General features: G+C 47.0%; 2 protein-coding genes across 3 annotated transcripts in view; one reads left to right on the forward strand and one right to left on the reverse strand.

Annotated features, from left to right (window-relative positions):
• ITGA10 (integrin subunit alpha 10) overlaps positions 1-11,987 on the forward strand; it is a 37,127-nt gene extending 25,140 nt beyond the window's left edge. Inside the window, exons 16-30 of one of the 2 annotated variants that reach the window (XM_088467561.1) lie at positions 1,508-1,674; positions 1,837-1,979; positions 2,230-2,340; positions 2,780-2,865; positions 3,272-3,413; positions 3,541-3,633; positions 3,864-3,940; positions 4,027-4,116; positions 4,355-4,439; positions 4,967-5,080; positions 5,188-5,274; positions 7,052-7,165; positions 7,765-7,860; positions 8,716-8,829; positions 10,892-11,987. In XM_088467561.1, the coding sequence (XP_088323687.1) occupies positions 1,508-1,674; positions 1,837-1,979; positions 2,230-2,340; positions 2,780-2,865; positions 3,272-3,413; positions 3,541-3,633; positions 3,864-3,940; positions 4,027-4,116; positions 4,355-4,439; positions 4,967-5,080; positions 5,188-5,274; positions 7,052-7,165; positions 7,765-7,860; positions 8,716-8,829; positions 10,892-10,957 (1,585 nt within the window). In that variant the 3' untranslated portion in view covers positions 10,958-11,987. The remainder of the gene's footprint in view (positions 1-1,507; positions 1,675-1,836; positions 1,980-2,229; positions 2,341-2,779; positions 2,866-3,271; positions 3,414-3,540; positions 3,634-3,863; positions 3,941-4,026; positions 4,117-4,354; positions 4,440-4,966; positions 5,081-5,187; positions 5,275-7,051; positions 7,166-7,764; positions 7,861-8,715; positions 8,830-10,891) is intronic. The other variant, XM_088467562.1, reaches the window with a different exon arrangement.
• A 605-nt stretch (positions 11,988-12,592) lies between these two features.
• TMEM79 (transmembrane protein 79) lies at positions 12,593-20,025 on the reverse strand. The gene is made up of 4 exons (XM_088467563.1): positions 19,917-20,025; positions 16,715-17,974; positions 15,637-15,850; positions 12,593-13,477 (listed from the first exon to the last, which is right to left on the reverse strand). Exons 2-4 carry the CDS (start codon positions 17,778-17,780, stop codon positions 13,321-13,323), a joined length of 1,437 nt encoding a protein of 478 aa, XP_088323689.1. The 5' UTR covers positions 17,781-17,974; positions 19,917-20,025; the 3' UTR covers positions 12,593-13,320.
• Between the last annotated feature and the right edge of the window lie 2,507 nt (positions 20,026-22,532).

Raw genomic sequence — 22,532 nt, forward strand, 5'->3', positions numbered from 1 at the left:
AAGTATAACGCGTTTGTGTAACAGAAAATTTTACATGAACAAAATTTAATCGGCAAATTCGTAAATCTGATCACATTTAGTTTTTGTAGACATACGCGGCACGTACATACACGGCACAGACTGTACATACGCGGCACATACATACATGGCACAGACTGTACATACACGGCACATACATACATGGCACAGACTGTACATACTCGGCACATACATACATGGCACAGACTGTACATACGCGGCACAGACTGTACATACGCGGCAGACGTCTGTGTGCTCGGACAGGTCCCTATTGTAGCGGATTTAGAGGATCAATCAAATTAAAAGCAACTGGATTGCCACAAAACTAACAACCTGTGTGACTTTGGGTGAGGTAGAGAAGTTATGGATGAGCGATGGGGGAGCCATATAGGTGGGTGTATTAGGAAGGTAGGGTTACATATAGGGTGTGGCTAAGGATGAGCGATCCAGGAGATGGGGGAGCCTTATGGGTGAGTGTGATTAGGGGATAGGGTTACATATAAGGTGTGGCTAAGGATGAGTGATCCTAGAGATGGGGGAGCCTTATGGGTGAGTGTGATTAGGGGATAGGGTTACATATAGGGTGTGGCTAAGGATGAGCGATCCAGGAGATGGGGGAGCCTTATGGGTGGTGTGATTAGAGAGGTAGGCTACATATACGGTGTGGCTAAGGATGAGCGATCCATGAGATGGGGGAGCCTTATGGGTGAGTGTGATTAGGGGGCAGGGTTACGTATAGTGCGTGGCTAAAGATGAGTGATCCTTCAAATGGGGGGTCTTACAGGTAGGTGTATTAGGGGGTAGGGATACGTTTTGGCTGTGGCTGAAGGGTAAGTCTGTGACTAAGGGGTAATGTGACTAGACTAGCGCTTAAAAAGGGTCTCAGTGTGAGAGTGTGACTAGGATAAGCGGGTGAGGGTGGTACTGGGGCGAGAAGGAAGGGTGTGATTGTCAGAGATAATGTGGATGGGGGTTAGATAGTGTTTACAGGAAAGGGGTGGTTTGGGGATAATGTGGCTGGGTTTAGAGAGGGAGCATGTAATTGTGGAAGGGTGTAAGTTTGGGGAAAGGGGGTGACTGAGGTAGACAATGCAATTTGGGAAGAGGGGGTAGAAAATGCAATTTGGGGAAAGGGGGTGAGGGGGCAGGCAATGCAATTTGAGGGGGGGGGTTATTCTGGCGAAAGCATGTGCCTGATAGGGGGGGGGGGGGGAGTGTGTGACTTGGGTTCCAGACTTTAGATGCCCATATATGTAATTAACTTTTTTCCATCCACTTGGAGAATGTGACCACAGCCATCTTTCCACAGCACAGCCGCCCATTTTACTCTAGATCCTACAGAACCCAGTAATTATATGCGCTCACTGCGCATCGTACCCAATATGCAGCATATTAACTCTTTCCTGACCACAGCAGAGTTGCTGGGGGGAAGGGCTGTGTCTGTGTCCACCTGCCACTGAGTTGGATGTTTGTGGCTTTTCTCCCACAGGTCCCGGAGCATTGTTCGAGTCAACGCGTCCTTGCAGGTCACCCCCACCTCCATTAACATGCTCCAGAAGAACTGTCAGCGACAGGGCAAAGAGTCCGTCTGTCTGAACGTAACGCTCTGCTTTTCCATCAACTCCAAATCACCTGGCAAATGGGACGGTCGTTTTGGTCAGTGATAAACGTTTTTCAGTCAAGTTTTAACGCATTTCGACAAGTGTAGATGTTTAACCTGTGGCCGGAGCCTTCAATGGAGGCTTAGAGGAACCAAAGCTATGGACAGTTTTAAACATAGACAATATGGCTTCTTTCTTCTTTGTTTTCCCATCGCAGGACTTTATTACAACCTCTCCCTGGATGACAGGAAGGTCACCCCCCGGGCGGTGTTCGATGAGAACTTTCAGAAGCTTCTCAATAAGAGAATTAGAGTGACCATGGGAAAAGTGACCTGTATGAATCTCGGTTTCCATGTCATCGTGAGTATATTCGGCCGTTGTGAATACGTAAAATTTTGGGTGACCACTTAATGAGCGAATTCTGGAACTGAGACCTTGTTTGGGGAATAGTTGAACTCCATGAAGCGGGAATCAGGAAATGGCCACATATGTTCTGTGTGTGATAAATGCCAGTAAAGATTATGAACCAACGCGTTTCACATACATTTGGTGGTCACCAAAAATCACAACTCAGCCAAAGCCATCCTTCCCTAATGAAATTCTCCCACAGGATACTGTTGACTATCTACGACCGATCGGAGTTCATCTGCGATTTAACCTGAGTGACACAGAGTCCAGCCCTGTACTGGATGACCGATGTCCATCCTCTGTGAAAAAGCTGGTGAGTTTGCATTAGACACGGTGAACTGGTACTTCGCTTCGGAGAAACCCAGAACCTTGCAATTAGAGATGAGCGCAGTTGTGCAAATTTTTGCACTCTTCTGTGGTTGGAGTAAAATGAGGGAGAAGTAATGGTAGAATAAAATTAATGGTGGGAGCTCCATGGAGAAGACTAAAAGCACCGAAATGCGTGCAAAAAGTAAACAAAATTCTGAACAGTATTGAAGGTCACTTGCAATATAATAGTCTCATAACTGTTTCATCAAAGTTACTGTAGAAACCATATAAATAATGTTCAGTAGGACTTCTGTTGAGCTTCATCTTACAACATCTTCTCAAAGTATGAGGAACTTTTTCCTTTAGGAACTTGTGTCCTGCGTGTTAGTCTTCATCTACGCAAGGTAAGCTACTCACATGACTGGTTTAATTTTTGTCTTCAGGTTCCTTTCTTTAAGGACTGTGGTGAAGATAACGAGTGCATTACAGATTTGGCCCTGAAGGCACGGATGGACATCTCCGGTACCCGGTGAGCTTCTGGAGGTGGATCTAAAGCAAGACTATTACCATCGTCCATAATCTCATCATAGTTGTAAATTTTCAAAGTCTAAACCTCGAAAATGAAATGTAAACACTTTTATCAACTAGCATCAAGCAAAGGTCCATAAATCCAAAGATGTGCTTGCAAGTCTACTGGCCAAGGGGTCTCCAAGACTCTGATCAGAATACCTTGCTTACAACAAAGTAAGACTAAATAGTCCGTTTTCCACAAGTCATGAAGACCATTACTTCTCTCGTCTTCTCCATTTAGAACCTGGCTCATTGTCCCATTCCGTATTTAGCATTGTAGTACCTTTAGGCTCTGATGAGTGGTGGAATTATGGTCGTTGTGATAGCTTAGACTAGGTAAAATGTTTGTGTTCTCCTTGCCTTAGGGATAAACCCTACATAGTCCGGAGGGAGCGGAGAAAGCTGGCGGTGGAAGTGGAGCTGGTGAACCGAAGAGAAAACGCCTATAACACCAGCTTGAAAGTTTGGTTCTCCAGAAACCTTCTCTTCTCTAGTGTCTCTGGAAAGGTACCAGTGCCGCCTCTTATTCCACCCTTACCAATCAGCCCCCCCCCCTCCCCCGCTGGAACGTCATATAGACTGGTTTGACGTTGGAGTACTGTGACGTAATGCGTTGTTGTCTGTGGCCCAACAGGGGGAATCGCAGAGTAAAGTGGAGTGCACGGCGCTGTCACCTAACACCAGGTCCTGCAGCGTGAGCTACCCCGTGCTCAGGTCCATGGCAAAGGTAAGAGACTGGCACCAGGGGACGAACTGGAGGGAAACGGGCAATGGTGGGCAAGAAGAAGTAGAGGCAGAGGGATGACCAGGGCTGACAGGTGAGCTTAGAGGTCAATGTGGCCGGGAGGTAGACGGGTCAAAGGGCTTGGTGTGGATGGGTAAAGTGGGATTTTGCCATAGTCAGGCCTGTTGAATGTAAACCTAAAGACCACCCGACCTCCCCTCCTCTTCTCCCAGGTGGTTTTTGTCCTGGAGTTCGAGTACAGCTGCTCCACCCTCTTGAACCGAGTGCAGATCAAACTCCTAGCCAGCAGGTGAGCTGATCTCTGGGGTTGCGCAGACGCGAGACCTGCGTGACGTGTGGCTCCAGCATCGGACTAACCCTTTCCTCTGACTCCAGTGAGAATACGGAGAGGAACGACACTCTGCACGACAACACGGTCCAGCTCCTCGCCAACGTGCGCTACGACCCGGAACTGTTCATACAAAGGTGAGAGAAATCCGACCCCACTCTTACACTGGGGATAACGAATCTGGGCCCTCCCCATCATAGCCTGCAGACAGCGCCCCCTACTGCTCGCTATGTGCTTATATCTCCCTTCTGAGGGAGCGAGTTGCGACTCGGACGATTATGTAGAACAGGCTTGCATGGCTGGGACTTCTAGTTCCACAACATCTGAATAATCGCGTGCGTTATAAATGATGTAGTGATACTGTTGTGCTTGCAGTGAGTCCAGCCTGAACCGGTACGAAGTACAGCCAATCCTGCTGTCTACCCAAGAGCCCGGCCCAGAATTCATAACAAAGTTCAAGGTGATGCAGGGACGGGGGATGTTTGGGGGGTGACGGGTGATGTTACATAACCCACTGACCAACACACTTGATGCTGCCCCCTGCTGGTCACTAAGTCAAGTGCACCCAAAATACTCAGCCCAGTCTCGTAATTATAGACGGGTAACGACCAGATCTAAAAAGAAAATTAAGAGTAGTTTTGGGTGGAGTTAATGTAGATAAAACACCATGTTTTACATACTCTCTCCTAATACCAGTTGTCAATGCCCCTCCTCACGGATTGTTCCATTCACATTATTGGTCAGATCTTGTGGAAGGCTAGCGGGATCCGGAGAGCGGATCACAGCTCTGGGCTATTCTATAAGGATTACTCTGTTAGGTTGACAAAACAAAAAGTTTCCAGTTAAAAAAAATTTTTATGTTTTTTTTTTATTTATTTTTTTTATAAATATTGTCGATAATTCATATAACGGGATTGTCAGGCCGTCACGTCCTTTTTGAAGCCAAATGAATTGATAAATTTAAATGTATTCTTGTCCTATGAGCAGATCCAGTATGCCGACTGTTACCCCATATACAACGTCTCTGCGCAGATCTACGTCCCGGCAATGGCTTATGGGAACTCGTACTTCATGTCTGTCTCCAGGATATTGTCTGACAATGTAAGATGGTGGTGGGGAGGGGGCTTTAGGAGAATCACGCCTGTCCTTAATCTGCTGTCTCTGTGGAGGTGTGGGGGAATTAATGTGATCATTATGTGTTTCGGTAGGTTACCTGTGTATTGTCCAATATGACCAGACCGAGAACTGCTCTGGTGCCGTTTCACCAGGAGGACCTCCTGCACACTAATATTTTGGTGAGACTGTGGTGACATCATAGATTTATTACACAATTCATGACCAACACTAAAGATCAGATCATCCGAATGCTCACAGCAGCACAGAGTACATCAGGAGATGAGAGATGTGTTAGTGAGGACAGGGCTGCATGTGACAGGGGCAGTGACATAATGTGAGGAGGGGAATGGAGGCAGCAGGAAGCCACAGACTGAGAGTTATGTAGTGGGAGGAGCAGGGTCCCCAGCAGCACAGAGTATATCAGGGGATGAGTGATGTGTCAGTGAGGACAGGGCTGTGTGTGACAGGGGCAGTGACATAATGTGAGGAGGGGAATGGAGGCAGCAGGAAGCCACAGACTGAGAGTTATATAGTGGAAGCAGCAGGGTCTCCCAGCAGCACAGAGTATATCAGGAGATGAGTAATGTGTCAGTGAGGACAGGGCTGCATGTGACAGGGGCAGTGACATGATGTGAGGAGGGGAATGGAGGCAGCAGGAAGTCACAGACTGAGAGTTATATAGTGGGAGGAGCAGGGTCCCCAGCAGCACAGAGTATATCAGGGGATGAGTGATGTGTCAGTGAGGACAGGGCTGCATGTGACAGGGGCAGTGACATGATGTGAGGAGGGGAATGGAGGCAGCAGGAAGTCACAGACTGAGAGTTATATAGTGGGAGGAGCAGGGTCCCCAGCAGCACAGAGTATATCAGGGGATGAGTGATGTGTCAGTGAGGACAGGGCTGCATGTGACAGGGGCAGTGACATGATGTGAGGAGGGGAATCGGGGCAGCAGGAAGTCACAGACTGAGAGTTATATAATGGGAGGAGCAGGGTCCCCAGCAGCACAGAGTATATCAGGAGATGAGTGATGTGTCAGTGAGGACAGGACTGCATGTGACAGGGGCAGTGACATGATGTGAGGAGGGGAATGGAGGCAGCAGGAAGTCACAGACTGAGAGTTATATAGTGGGAGGAGCAGGGTCCCCAGCAGCACAGAGTATATCAGGGGATGAGTGATGTGTCAGTGAGGACAGGGCTGCATGTGACAGGGGCAGTGACATGATGTGAGGAGGGGAATCGGGGCAGCAGGAAGTCACAGACTGAGAGTTATATAGTGGGAGGAGCAGGGTCCCCAGCAGCACAGAGTATATCAGGGGATGAGTGATGTGTCAGTGAGGACAGGGCTGCATGTGACAGGGACAGTGACATGATGTGAGGAGGGGAATGGAGGCAGCAGGAAGTCACAGACTGAGAGTTATATAGTGGGAGGAGCAGGGTCCCCAGCAGCACAGAGTATATCAGGGGATGAGTGATGTGTCAGTGAAAACAAGGCTGTATGTGAAAATGAGTAAATAATCCTGAACTTGTAAACCACTAATCTGCAGCTAGTAAATGGCTTTTCCAACTGTTCACAGCCCAAACACATTACTTGACATGACAAAAATTATTTTGTCACAAAATGCACTGTTCTGTGACACACAATTGTGTCACATAAAATAATATGTTTTGGCTGCAGACAGCAGTATAGTGTAATGTTTTCCTCCCAATCTAATTTAGTGGTTACAATAATGATTTTGCGTTACAACAATTATTATTTGTGATATTCATATAGTTTGCAGCGCACAAAATCATCCTTCAATTCATTTGTAATAAATTTCTGGCTCATCTACTATTTTGTAAAATCCAATAAACAAACTTTTGAGTGTACACAAAATATATTATTGGAAACCCCGAAACATAATAGTCAGTCGTGTAAGAAGTGGTCAGTAAGCATCGGTCATCTGTCCCCTCTGCCAGAACTGCAGCAACAGCTGGTGCCACAGCGTCACGTGCCGGATCCCGGTGCTGCACAGGAACGCCGACCTGTCTCTCTCCATTCTCCGAATCATCCACAATCATTTCTTCACTAAGGTCAGTCTCTCTCTGTAACTAGGTACCCTGACAACTGTCTTATACACAGAATCTCTTGGCCTCTCTCTCTGGCCCCCTCCCCACCCATTCCAAGAACAAGGGTCTCGTCTCAGAGACCGAGTCCCTGGATCTCCAGGCCGCAGCATGGAAGTGATTGGGTTTCAGCCATTTAACAAGCCGACTATTGTTTCTCCGGAGAGAAATGTTCTCATATCCTACTGGGAATAGAACCGGAAAAAAGTTATTTTCAGATCTGACGGTCATATCAATCGAAGCATTATAGCACAGTCTGCTCCGTCATTGGTCCCTGTCCCCTGCTGTTTATCCTATACCCGGCACCAGCCGCTCGGTACCACCTCTGCCGAGAGGCCGTTCCATGTAACCCTACTACTGTCAGACACTGCATTATACTAATAACCTGTCAGAGCGTATTGTTTATAGAAATCGCTCTGCACAATGGCTGGTGGCCGAGCTACAGGCAGCTCCGCTATTGGGGAGAAATAGCAAACCATGCTTTGACTTGTGGTTCTACAAATGCTGGGAAGCCACTTCTGCCCTGTATTATTGGCTAGCGGAATAAACCTCTCGTTGTATTACAGGCAAAGTTCCGCTCAGTCAAACTGGTCAGTGAGTTTGTCCTTGACGTAAAGGAAGATGGCGCGCTGTTCACCGACAGCGCAAGGCACAGGACAGAGGTAAATGGGGCGTATAGGTCTACATTCTAAATACCTCCCCTATTAATTCAGCGCAATATGCACTAATAGCGGAGGTACTGGATTGCCAGGTATACTGTATAGTGTCAATGCCTAATTGTCCTCTATAGTTAATCCTGCTGTGCTAGAGCCAACATTTACAGTATAGTATATGGCGATTGTTAATCGATTGCTACGAGGCCACCTAGTGGTCAGTCACTTTAAAGATGGTAAAACTGACCACAGGTGGTGGTGATTGTGATTACTAGTATTCATTTATATGGCACCAGCATACTCGGCAGTGCTGTACAGTTTGGCTCAAACACATTAATAAAACAAGGCTGGCTACTAACAAACAGAAAACGAGGTATGATGGAGCTGCTTGTAAGCTTACAACCTATGGGGAAGTAGGAGATGATTGTTTATACATAACCTAATCATTATACTTGCCCAGGTGCCTCCCTAGTTAGATACAGTTTTCGATGCCGGCGGCTCTCCAAGGACTTTAGAAGCTAGAGTTCACCTAGTCTGCTCCAACGTTTCATTTTTGTATTCAAAACTTTCTTCAAGCATCCCTGATGAAAGTTTTGAAATACAAGCTGACTATGTTGGACCAGACAAGCTTTTGCTTCTGCTGCTCCAGGAATATGACACTAACCTCTTGTGATCGCTGCTTTGGACATAACATAAAGCAGCGTTTTCTACAACCCCACGTTCTGCGGCTTCAGCCTTATTGGTGTAACAGACTCAGTCTCCCATATGCGGGGCTGCGATCTCCGAGAATACAGAAATCTGAATAAGTAATTAAGAGGCGAATGCAGTTTAATGTGACTGTCGGGTAATTTTCTTGCTTCGCAGAGTGTCCTGGAATTACTGCACCCTGTCCTCCTCCCGCTCTCCCTGTGGATCCTCATTGGCAGTGTCATCGGGGGTCTCCTCCTGCTCGCTCTGATCATATTCATCCTGTGGAAAGTAAGTCAGTGGCGCACACGAATTGCATCCCGGCCTGTGCGCTCACTCACAACGCTGCTCTTTATCTGTAAAATACGTATTCTATGTACACGTCCTTCACCCACTCTCACCCGGCCAATTCAAAAGCTGTTAAGAAAATAGTAAGCGTTTTGCTGCTGGAGTGCAATACCTCTAACGGCCTCTAGGTGGCACAGCAGCAATTCCTCTCAAAGCCAAACAAATGAATCTGGTCTTACAGTGAAAATCTACCATAAGAGCTGAATATTTTAGCATGAAATATATTAAAGGGCTATGAAGACAGACTAGCAGTGTGATAGGGTGCAGGGGGAGTACAGAGCATGGAAAGATTTATTTTTTTCCCCCATATTGCAAAAGGTAATATCACTGCTTTTATTAATATTATTATTATAGGGGGGAACCTGTCCTGTGTGATGGCACACAGCCGCTGCTATGCCCTTGTCTGATTGACAGGCGGGGGCGGAAGGCGCATCCCTTGTTTTCCAGGAGTGGCAAGGCCAGGATCTGCATCTACGGACGCAGTTTCCTGGCCTCGCAAGCCGGCCACCCTGCAAAAGCTGAGGCTTACTCAGTTGCCGGAGCCTCCCACCATCTCCAACCGATGGTCGCGATGGTTATCCAAGCTTGCAACCAACGTCGCCTTGCTGGTATCGCAATTGCAAAGCGGCTCGTGTGCGGCTTTGCCATTCCGTCCTCTGCTGAATCAGCCCCATGGTGGTTTAATTATTTGTGCCTCAAGATGTCTGCAGTGCTGTACAAGGATTAACAATGCAAAACATGGGATAAGTGTTTGTGCGTGCGCTTAGCATTCCAGAAGAATGAGCTGGAATAAGTGGGACACCCTAACAGTACTCCCTGTAGCGACCATCCACGGTCGTGGAACAGCTGTCAGATGTCTTCCATTCCTTGCAGTGCTCTGACTCTCAGATGTCAGTCACTTATGTAATGTACAATACGCTGCACCTGTCCTACACATGTAATTAGTATCTTTACATAGTTTATAGGAAGAAACGCCCTATTGCGTGCTGCGGCTGGCCAATTGCAGAAGGTGCGTGTCCACTAGCAGATCTTGGAACGACCGTTGCATTGCAATTGTACAGTCGTTCCCCATCCCCTGTAGTGCCTACACCGAACGATATGTTGCTCAGTGTAGGTACCCTCTTTCATCCCCGAACATGCCCAATCTGTCATTATCGGCAGACTGACCTGCATCTTCAGACGATTATTGATTTCGAAAACGACCAGCTGGGAGCCCGCATCACTGGTCGTTTTTGACATTTTCATGCCTGATTTGTGCACGAGTACTGAGCGATTGAACGATAACTCGTTATCGTTCAGTCGCTCTGTTTAATAGGCAAGTGGATACGCGGCTTTACAAAACCAAGCAATAAACATTTTTGAAGCACCCTGACCCATCCTGAAGGATAGTGTGAATAAGTGATCTGTGGCGCCACCATGTGATTGATCAATGTCACTACATGTTAAATTACTTTTTATTTTATCTTGTTCGCATAATTTTGGGATCTGCTTATTGAATTGATTTTGTGCCGTAGCGCCTCAGGGCTTCTTAAAACAAAACAACTACAAAAATGTGGCTGTCATGCATGGAACAGCTGCTTGTACCATATATACATGAAGGGCTTGTGTAAATATAACATGAAGAGCTGGTAAATATAACATCAATAGCAGCTGCTGTGTGCACATCAGTCACAGAGCCGGCAAATACATCAAATTATTGCTATTGTTATTGCATGCCTCTGTGGCATCTAGGGAACAGACTTCTATTTATTGCATGAGCTGCACTGCCCTCTAGTGTAAACCAAAGCGTACTACAATCAGAAGGCATAAAGGCTTATTTTTATTAAGTTGGTTATTAAATTGCTTTTCAATTATATTCATCTAATAAGTGACGAGCTTGTAGTTGCCAACTGTTCTGACTCTCTCAAGTTGACGGTAAACTTAACTTAGGGCTAGGCATTCTGAGACTTGTAGTCCGCACCCACTCTTTCCATATGAACCATAATACGATTTTTCTGTTTCACAGCTGGGATTCTTCACAAGGAAGATCCAGGGCGAGGAGAAGGACGCGGCTGCTAAGGAAGACCAATGACTTCCATCAAGGTCTCCGGCAGATCCCAGACCGCGGAGAAACCGGTCGTCACTGTGTCAGACTCTGATCCACCACTCGGGTTACACAAGGGGGTCAAGGTTTACGGTTCTGGGGAGAGTTTTGCCAATCAACGGACCTCATGCGATGACCTCTCTGGAGAACCAATAGCCCCCTGGCCGGTAATACTCTGAGGACTCTTCAACGAAGCAGACACTGAGGGGCCACACATTATGGGCGGTGGCACAAAGGACCTCGCACTGTACAGTACATGGGACAAACTGTGACCGGACTCTCTAAGGAGTAAGTCTGTAAGGGGCATCGGCCCTGCTGCCGGCAAGTAAGACTGAGCGCAGTACTCTTCAGGACTGAGGGACACTTGAGTGCAGGGTGCTGATCCCCGTACAGGAGGCACTGAAGGAAATATGATTTTTGTATTGTTGCCTTTTGGTTGTTAAAAGTTCCAAAACATGACCCGATGCTGTAATATCCGACAGATCTTCAACATTCCACTAATAAAGATGTTTTACACCCCCTCATGCCCTCTTTGGACAGCGGCAGCAGTAGCCCGGGTGGTAGATCTGCCAGGCTGGCACCATTCACCAAAAAAAAAAATCGGATCACATCTATTAACAGTAATGTATATAGCGAGCACACATTCCGCAGCGCTTTTCCGGGAATATTTCAGTCCCTGCCCCATGGAGCTTACACTCTATATTCCCAACCACATGGACACTACAATTTATTTTTTTTGTTCAGAAGCCAGTCATCCTACCAGTATGTTTTTTTTGGATTGTGGGAGGAAACTCAATCAAAACAAGGGGAAAACACACAAACTCCACACAGATAAGGCCTTGATGGGAATCGGACGCAAGACCTCAGTTCTGTGAGGCAGCAAGCGTATATCAATGTGACACCGTGATGGCCATCTTTATTTCTGACCTCTTCTTCTGCCGTTACATCACCCATGCTCTGATAAGAACAAAATGGTCAATATTCGTAAAACAACCTTTCACTGGTTCCTAGTGACTGGATAGGCTGCAGTCTCAGTGATGTCACTGGTTCCTAGTGACTGGATAGGCTGCAGTCTCAGTGATGTCACTGGCTCCTAGTGACTGGATAAGCTGCATTCTCAGTGATGTCACTGGTTCCCAGTGACTGGATATGCTGCATTCTCAGTGATGTCACTGGTTCCTAGTGACTGGATAGGCTGCATTTCTCAGTGATGTCACTGGTTCCTAGTGACTGGATAGGCTGCATTCTCAGTGATGTCACTGGTCCCTAGTGACTGGATAGGCTGGTCTCAGTGATGTCACTGGCTACTAGTGACTGGATAGGCTACATTCTCAGTGATGTCACTGGTTCCTAGTGACTGGATAGGCTGCATTTCTCAGTGATGTCACTGGTTCCTAGTGACTGGATAGGCTGCATTCTCAGTGATGTCACTGGTCCCTAGTGACTGGATAGGCTGGTCTCAGTGATGTCACTGGCTACTAGTGACTGGATAGGCTACATTCTCAGTGATGTCACTGGTTCCTAGTGACTGGATAGGCTGCATTCTCAGTTTCTAATTGCTATTCACTATTACAACTTGATATTATACATTATTCAGCATTCAAACTCCGTAGTCATGGTACTTAAAATGATCATTTTATTTACAATCTGATAAAAGTTCTAATAAATAGGACCTCAAGTGACATCCTCTACATGGTAAGTGTCCACAATGACTTAAAAAAAAGTGTGAAAAATAAAATCCTGCGGATCAGATCTAGAGAAGCAGGAAATCAACAATAAGAAGATGGGAAACCACACAAACTGTCAGCGAAGACGGCTCTACGGGGAGTGATACATCACATTTGTGATTTTAGAAGGTCAATTTACAAGCTGCTTCCTTTAAAACATCTAATAAAACCTGTCCCTATATACACACACTTATTGCCTGAGAAAGCCAAACAACTTAATTTGCTGACATTTTTCATGGCAGTCTGGCCATAAGGTGGCGCTATTCTGCCTAAAAGCACAGTTAGGTTCCCTTTAAAAAACACAGATAAGATTATTTAAAAACAAAACGAAAACTGGTAAAAGATAAATATTGAAGGGATGTTTCCTGACGTACCGGGTAAAATGGAGCCTCGTACTGGACACCTAATACTCTACCGATGATATCATTATGTAACAGTGATGAGCAATGCACATAGCAGACTGTGCAAAGGTGATGGAGGAGTCAGATAATCAGCAATAATACAAGTTCTAAATGTCCAGTATGAGAGAGCGCCGGTGACCACAGTGGTGGCGGTTTTGTAACAGACAGCGATCGGAGGCAGCGTGGTCAGTCAGTTCATTCAGAGGGGGCGCCAGGCTCGAGCTCAGTGCCTGCTCCCCAGAGAGACCATTTTCTCTGGCTCCACCACAAACATGAAGTAAATGTTACATATCATCATGGCGACCAAAGGCAGGAACGTCAGGCCATAGCCGAAACCGCGGAACGATCGGCCTACTGCGAAGGACAGCCAGTAAATCAGCCTGGAATAATAAGAAATGAGGCTTATTAGTGAGAGTCACATGACACAAATCCTCTCCAATGGGTAAGTTGCGTTTGGACTCCAGTGAAGCTCACCAGACACCTACATACAACAGGGGCGGCCATTTCTGTTGGCTATCGATTCACTATGGACCAGTCACCTCACTGAGGCAGTAGGCACATATCTCCTAATGTCTCCATAGGCCTCAAAATGGCTGCCTCCGCTTTATGTAGGTGAAGGTCACGCTTTTTCAATTAAATTTAAAAAATTCTGGACACGCTGCAAATGTAATATAAAAGCTAAATGATCTATGGAGCACTGTACTCCCGATTTGTACATTTTATCAATGGAATATGCTGGTACTTTTAGAAGTAAATGTTAATAATAATAATAATAATAATGGAATAATTCCTTATTGTAAAATAAAATATATATTGAATTGGGACTGTCCACGCTTCTGATTTTACTGCACATGTATGAACTGCATAGCCGGGTCACGCAGGCACTTTTTTCTTCAGGCGGGCCCGGCTATTAGTTACTGCTTACTGGCTCAGCCAAGTATTGCCGATGTGGTATTGGTGGGATTGTAATGATAAATCATGGCGATAGGTGGTTCATGGACCTTGAAATGAGACAGAGCTTATGGTAAAGTGGGAGGTGCTTCATCAGAAAGTGGGCGTGGCTGGTTGGTAACTAAGTATGATCTGCCCAAATTGGTACGAGGTTTGTGTAAATTGGGGGCGTAGTTTAAGGTTATTGGGTTGGGTGTTTTGTCCCAGCCCAGCCTGTGTGTTAGGCTGGGTGGTGGCGGTAAGGGTAATTTTGCTGTGTGTCACTCATTTCCTGTGTACACTGTTGGAGGACGATTACTCCTGCGCTGACTCCATCCTCAGTGCAAAGAGGAAACTGAGCAGGCGCTCTCTAGGACCTGCCGGAGGTCAGCAGGAGGCCTGAACACCAACATGCACTTCGCACATCTTTCCTCCCTGGCGTTCCTAGTGAATGGACGCACCTGTGAGTCTCCTGCAGAGCCCATAGAGTACCGAAAGTACATTATATCACCACCGCTACATTAGAGCCTCTACTTATAGTAGGACCAGCAGGACTCCGGGGGCCCACTGCAAAACTGTAGGTTGCAGGTTAGACTTCCTGCTGGACCGGACCCCATCTGCAGCAGCTGTCACACCGTGCTCAGGCCGTGCTCTCGTGGTGCCGGATAGCTGCGGACCCAAAGGGGAAGATTCTGTGGTAGGGCCCAGCCAGAGCTCTCCCTCTACAGAAGGGGTCTTCAACCCGTGGCCCGCGGAGCCGTTCCCCATGGCCCGACGATAATTACTGTAGTGCAGACCGCAGTGAGTGCAGTCTGCGCTACACACAGAAACAAGCACACCGCCGGCAGTGTGTTTGTTTTGGCAGCCAATGAGAGTTAGACAGGCTCTCACTGGCTGCTGTACCCACTGCCGGACCCGGGCTGGAGCTCACTCAAGCTCTATCTTCCGGCTCCCGTAGTGGGTGATGGGAGAGGCGTCATGACTTCTATCCCATATGCAGAGCGGGCCTGCCTGGGAGGACGGAGGAGCGGACGGCTGCAGGAGCTGGAGCAGGGATTCAGGTAAGTGATTTCTTCTTTTTTTTTTTTTTTTAACGTATATCTGTCTGCAGCGCTGGGGGCACTGCATCGGGGGGGGACCACTACTGTGGGCACCATCGAGGGACCACTATTGGGGGCACTGCATATAAGGGGGATGGAGGGGACTACTATTGGGGGCACTGCATCGGGGGGACTACTACTGGGGGCACTGCATGGGGTGGGGACTACTACAGGGGGCACTGCATGGGGTGGGGACTACTACGGGGGGCACTGCATGGGGTGGGGACTACTAATGGGGTCACTATATAAAGGCCACTACTGGGTGCACTATATAAAGGGCACTGCATAGGGGGGACCACTACTCAGTGAAGTATATTGGAAGGGACCCCACAATCTTGTCAGTGCCACATGACCCATTACACACGACTGCCAAAATATCAGACAAGCTAAGCAGAGTCCAATGAATATCAATTAAAAAAAACTATTCTCAATAAACCCCACATTTATAGATAAGATGGGTGACGGGTTGAGGTCAGAAACTCCCCAGGGCACCAGGCCGAGACACTTACTGAGACAACGCAAAGAGGCAGGTGAGGAGCGGGATGATTTTCAGCTGCGCCTGGGGCAGGTAGGTGGCCAGCACGGACAGGTTGAAGAAGTACAGGAGAAAGAGGGACGTGCTCTGCTTGACAAACCGCCTGTGGATCGCCACCTCCCGCTCTCGAGGTTTGAACGGGTTGAACGAGGAGACGCAGAGGCGCGAGATCCCGTGGGTAATGGCACCTGGGGGGGGAGACAGAATGAGAAATATGAATTTATGGTCACACAGAAAACTCTACCAGTGGCCACAGCAGCCAGCAAACTCTATCATAGCCTAACCAGATAGCAACCGGTCATTTATCATACATTAGATCTACAGATACAGCTACAACACAGTAATCCCATTGGTGAGCCTTAACTAGGGTATAAAAGTCACCCATCTGCCCCCATTAGACACCTCTAGGTACACCGCCTTCCAGGGGCCTACAGTCTGGGACTGAAAGAAAAACCAGCAGAAAATGGACAATTGTCATTAAAGTGTATCCATGTCATCATTTAATAAAAAAGTTATAATTCTCCATAAAAGCCTTTAGTTAAAGGGGAAGGGGGAGATTGTCTCAAGCATTGGAGAGAGATAAATTGGAGAAGTTGACCAATCAGCTTTTGTCATTGTCAGAGGCTCCAATTTGTCTCTCTCCAAATCTTGATAAACCTCCACCTTTACAACGGTACCAGGGAGCATGGACATGTCTCTGGGGGTATAACAGAGGTGGCATTTCCCTTGTCTGAGTGCTTAGGAATGAATCCCTATATCTACAGAATCCCATAACACTCAACTCCAGCCACAATCTAACTCTACACAACAAGCTCTGTGGTTTGAACCCATATGTATAGGACCTGGGACCCCTGTGTGACTGTATTTTTATATCTTAAAAGTGCCTTGAAGTGTGTGCCGTCATCTAACCAGCCTCCGTTCCCTTCTGTTGCAGACGACTCCCTTTGTGAGATCTAATATCTGATTGCTATGGAGATATTGGGTGGATTTTAGCCCTTTTTGGAGGCTATTCTCAGTTTACAAAAACATTCAAATCAGGAGTCTTTCCTTACCCAGAACGATGGGGAAGGAGGCGAAAACCGCACACCGCAAAGTGTACACCAGCCGGGTGGGTATATCCGCTATAACCGGGGCATCAAAGGGCAACCAAGCATAAGCCCCATACAGGAAAGCCGGAAAAACAATCATAGCGAAGACAAAGGATCCCACTATTTTCAGGCAGCCGAGGTGGCAATAGCAGCACCCTGGGTGTACCGGCTCCACGTTCGCTGGTCTCCTGGATGTACGCATTAAAGGCTCCGATTCCGGATCTCCTTTCTCAATCTCCACCTTTTCGCAGAGTTCAAACTCATCCTTCCTCTGAGAGTTCCCCAACGGCCTCTCCAATGGCTGGTGCTCCACAAAGAAGGCCACTTGGGAGACCTTTTCCTCTCCTTCATTCCCAACGTCTCTCTTGGCTGCAAATGCTTCGCTAGGCTGATACAGACCGGCATTGCTCAGCCTCGTGATGCAGTCTGGCGGATGGCTGTTGTCAGGGTATGGCAGTGTCACCTGGGTGTCTTCATACCGGTGGCCCGGGCAATCTTCGTCTGAGGAGTCTGTATGCCTCGACGCCTCAGAGCGGCTGTTGGAGTTTAAGGAGGCACGGTCATCGCACAACGAGTCCTCTTCCGTTTTCTCCCGGTCAGCAATGCTGGGTTCTAGCACCTCCTCACACAGGTTCATATAGTTCTGTACGCACTCTTTACAAAGACAAGTTGGGTTACTCTGCTTTCGGCAGCGTGACGGAGATGACAGTAAAGCCTGGTCAAAGTACCTGGGACTTGGGTCTTCGATTTTACCAGTTGGGGCGCCCTCTGGGTTATCCGAGCAACGGCTGGCTGCATCTGCGTTCGGAGAGGGCGTTTCCTTCTCTTCATCCCTACACTTTGCATCGCTGTGGCCCTCCATGACTTCATCACCTTTCAAGGGTCTTAGAATGTCCATTTCATAGAACCCAACGCTTCTAGGCTTCTTCCTCTGCTCCGGGGTCTTCAGCGATGCAAGGCCTGGCCCACTGTCTTCAGGCTTCTTCTGAGGCACGTCCAGCTGGACGGGCATCTGTTGCATCGCCTCCATGTTAGGTTGTAGTCACTCAGCGGCTGTGTGTGCGGTGTGGGGTTTCTCCGACCAAATACACAAATTACATCCACATCTTCGGAGGTCTAGAAGGATTTTTTCCAAATGTTCAAAACTTTCAAAAACTTTTGGTCAACTCCAGTTATTAAATGATTGATTGCCACTTATTTCACGATGGTATATCTCCATTTCATCTGTGAATTAAATGAGAACAAAAAAGTAAGCATCAATTTGTGCGGTTACAATCAATATGTATAAAGACAAACATCAACATCTATAATATATATCGTACATCTGCAGCTGTATAATAAATCTTATATTTTTTTTTAATATACAAAGTCAGATATCTATTATAATAACATTGCGTTTGTTTCTAGGACGACAGGAAATGTTCTATTTTGTCTCCAGGTCACCCATCACTGATCACCGGTCCCTGGCACTGTGTAGACTCAGGTTGTTCTCGTACGGTCGTCAGAGGAGACATTAGCTGGAAATTTCAGGTTGTCAGATGACTGACCAGTGGAAAACTTACTGGAACACCTGAGTCAGACAGAAGCAGGGCTGGCTGCTGCAGTCTCGGCAAGTAAGAGGCATTACTAAGCCGCCACGCCTCGTTATTAAATCACTCTCTGGGTTTACTGTTAAATTGATTCGTAAAACTTAATGAGATCCCACAAGACTCTAAATTAAAGGCACAAGGAACTACGGGCCTGAGAGAGAGATTTATGTAAATTTAGATATTTACATAAATAGCACGTTTGCAGGTCCCGCACTCTTCACATGTACAGATGTGTTTGTGACGTTGCTTGCGGTGCCCCAAAAGCCGCAGAAATGGTGCTGTTGCGTTTAGCGGCGGCGACTATGAGCATCCCAGAAAACCGGGGCGTGTTGTTGCCTTTTCTGTGAGTGCTGCAGAAAGTGTCGCCTCCTGCTGCATTTCTATATTGTCGCACAGCGGCTGCGTACATGGACAAGAACGTCATCTCTAAACCAGCAGTTATATCGCGCTCGGTCTACGGTCACTCCAATGTCCGACTTTGATGGGGAGGGCCCACTCTACATGGAACGCGCAGCGCTATAGGACCATGGGCCTGATTTATTACGGATAGCAATAGCGTACACAGACGGCCGATTGTTGCCTACTGAGCATGTGCGACGGCATTGCTGGCTGTGCGCGGCTGTGTTTAATCGCAGCGGTGCTCGCAATAGCATTCCATAATGAATCAGGCACCATGTTTGCGAAACCGTGTTCCCTCGTACTGTCATATGCAGTGAGGCACTGTCAGGCTTGCTCATACAGGGATAATTATGATGTTATTAGCACCATCAATCACTAAATCGGTGCGACAAGCCTCTCATGCAGGGAGGAGTCACTAGACCTTAGTGGGGCTCATAGCAAAACATTGAAATGGCCCCAGCAGTGGGCAAAGAAAATAACACACATACACCTTCTGCTAATAGGATACTTACATAAACCTGAGGGTCTGATCAGAAAACTAATACGTTTCCAATAAGATTTGTGTCTTTTACAATAAACATTGGCGGACAGAATATGCCAACCGCTTTCAATATGGCCGAATAATAAAACGTGACAGGATGGAGATGAGATTACTCGCAGTGGCTGCTCCCTCTGTTAATATTCGGGGCGCGCAAATTTGTAACTTCCACTTTGTCACCGGGCTAACCTGTGGATGAGTGATGTCACGGGATCCGCACCACGTCTCGCTGCTCCGTTGTTACTGGTGAACCGGAATTACAGGTTGCCCGTAACGTTGGATGAATTCTTATTTCATCATAAGAAAAGGGGGGGTTAGTTTAAAGTTACACCTGACCTGGCGCTGCTTTGCCTAAGCATGGCAGGAAGGTGTTAAGTATTAACCGAAGGGGTCACCAAGTTGCCCTATTAAACAGTGCGGAGTCCAGGGGATGTCGTAACACGATTAACTGTTAATTAATAAAGGCAAAAACAATTCCTCCTATTAGCAATAAGCGGAGTGCTGGCTCCAGCGTGAATCCTCCCGGCCTCTGACTCACAGGAAGTGTCCGACGCTGAATAAGGTAAAAGAGGACAATGGACTGACCCGATAACTTAACAGAACACAGTGGGGGTAAAAAAAACCAGTCACACCAACTTACCTTGTTTTGGGGGTTCAGTAAGTGTTCCCAATACCCTTCCTTGTCTTTCAACCTCCTTCCTGAACACAGCACCTGAAAACACCCTACAGCCTATATTTACCTGCACAGGTCTAACCTGTACACAGTGGGCGGGGGTGGCACAGGTGTGGGCGGGCCACCAATTGTTAACCCTTCCCTCACCACACAAGTGCACCATGGAAGTAAACAGTGCAACTAGAAGAACAGTCATTAGGGTGAAACAGGATATATTGTACTTAGAAACATGTACGGTTCAGAATCCTGCTGCAGGGCGTCCTCATTGCTTTTTGCACTGACCATTTGCAGAACATTACTTAGTGGAATTCTCTAGTAATACGGATATATCCTGCAGAGTCACTATAAACTGCATTTAGACTAGTTTTCAGCACTTATGTGGTTCCTAAACAATAATGATCGCACATTGGTTGTCGTGTAGAGTCTTACAGTACGCAGGTCCAACTTTTAAGCGCAAAATGTACTTTCTATTACCGCGGCCTTGCATACTGCACGGCGGCACCCCTCAGCCCTTGCTATGGCCCTGCAGAGACCGCTACTGACAGTGTGCTTGTCGGCCTCAGTCTCAAATACTCAAAAAGCGTAATTTCCATTAAATAAAAGAACACTGGTCTAAAGCTGGGTACCCACTGGGCGATATATCGGCCGTTCAATCAAACGGCCAATATATTTTGCGAGCATGTCAGTGGGTGTATACCCCCCATATGTCTGTGAACGATATAGTTCACGGACATATTGTATAGGCTGTGCAGTACAGCAGGCCGATATATCTGCAGATGTATCGATGCATCTGCTGGTTGGTACGTGTGACTCTTACGATCGCCCGTACACATGCTGCAGGGAACCGGCAGCATTTTAATGCCCGCCCAGTTGTGACGTCAGGCCCGACACATCGGGCGGATGACGGGTAAGTGTGTATGCATTTACCAATCGTCAGACCCGTCAGCCTGGAGTGTACCCAGCGTAACTCAGAATGAGCCCCATTACTAAAACCTCACCTATTAAAGAATTACTCTCCGCACCAGGATGAATGTGTAACTGCTGCACAATCTAATGCTGACAATAGCGAAGTATCTGACAATGGCTGAGTAACAGGGAGGGATTAGATGTATGTTTATCTGCCATTAAGGACCCACAATCATTGTCAGGGTATCGCCCCTCGTAGGTCAGAACACAATACCCTCTTATCTTCCAATACTGTGCGTAAAACACAAGTTACACTTTTAATTAGAAAACAAACAAGCAAATGAAACGAGAGCTGTGAATGTGTCCGGCATGAATCCCACAAGCCTGAGCTAATAATTTTCTATTTCCTGACAAACACATCCCTGCAAAATAAGATGTATTTATTTATTCACTAATTTATCTTAGAGCCCCTGTAGTCTCGGATGTCTGAGGCCCCTGTGGCCAAAAAGCGCTATACTGTATTTCACACAAAATTGGCCACTAGAGTGCGCAGTTCTGTTTAAAATCTGTAAAATATTACTGTATATGATTATTTTATTTTTGTATTTAGAAGTCCATAAAACAAACCACACAATTTTTACTGGGATAGTGTGACTTAGGGTTTGGGTCACCCATGTGCACAGAAACAGTGTAATTTTAAAGGCCGAACTAATGGGATGTAGTGAGTAAGCCGATGGTCGAAATGCCAACTGCCGGCAACTGTCTAATCCCGTCAGTGGTCTAATGACAGGCGTGGAAACCCGACACCTGTCATTTTACCTACGCCGGGAGCCCGACGCCCGGCATACCGATCGAAGGTAATCCTGGCGCGGGGAGGGGGGGTTAGGGTTAGGCACCTCCCCTGGGAGGGTTAGGCTTGCGGGGAAGGGGGGGGGTAGGTTTAGGCACCCCTAAGAAAGGGTTAGGGGGTTTGGGTTAGTAATAGTTTAAATACTTAACTGTCGGGGGTAAATTTAATTTAAAGTGATGTTGCCCATAGCAACCAATCAGATTCTAGCTATTATCTACTAGAAGGTGCTAGTTAAATGTTAAGTAGAATCTGATTGGTTGCTATGGGCAACATCGCTTTTAAAACTCTCTTCTAAAAACTCTCACTTTAGTAAATTTACCCCCTGGTCTTTCAACGTCTGGATTTTATACCGATCCCGAACTAACATGTACAGGCCCACAGGTGATATAAGAATGATGTAATATATACAACCTCGATAGATCAACTGTAGCTGACAACTTGCAGTGGAACTACAAGACTTAGCATGCCTTTTCCAGTTAGCCGGAGACGTTGACCTTTATACACGTGAAATCACACAAATACACAATGACAAACGTCCAAGAAAGTCAGACCAGCGATAGCCATATCTCAGTGCTGAATTGGTTCCACCCGAATAAGGGTGGGGGAGGGTTGAGCCCTTTGTAACACAGAGACAAACAGATGCACAAACCTTCGAGAGAGATAAAGTACAAACCAATCAGCTCTTGTCAGTTTTCAAACACAGCCTGTAAACTGACAGGAGCTGATTGGCTGGTACATTATCGCTCTCCAATGCTTTACATCTCACGGACTTTTACAGAGCGGTCTCTTGAGGCGGCTATAGCACGTATCCGCAGAGGGTCAGATTA

Source organism: Taudactylus pleione, unplaced genomic scaffold, assembly GCF_031769625.1.
Source record: "Taudactylus pleione unplaced genomic scaffold, aTauple2 ptg000073l, whole genome shotgun sequence".
Classification (NCBI taxonomy): domain Eukaryota; kingdom Metazoa; phylum Chordata; class Amphibia; order Anura; family Myobatrachidae; genus Taudactylus; species Taudactylus pleione.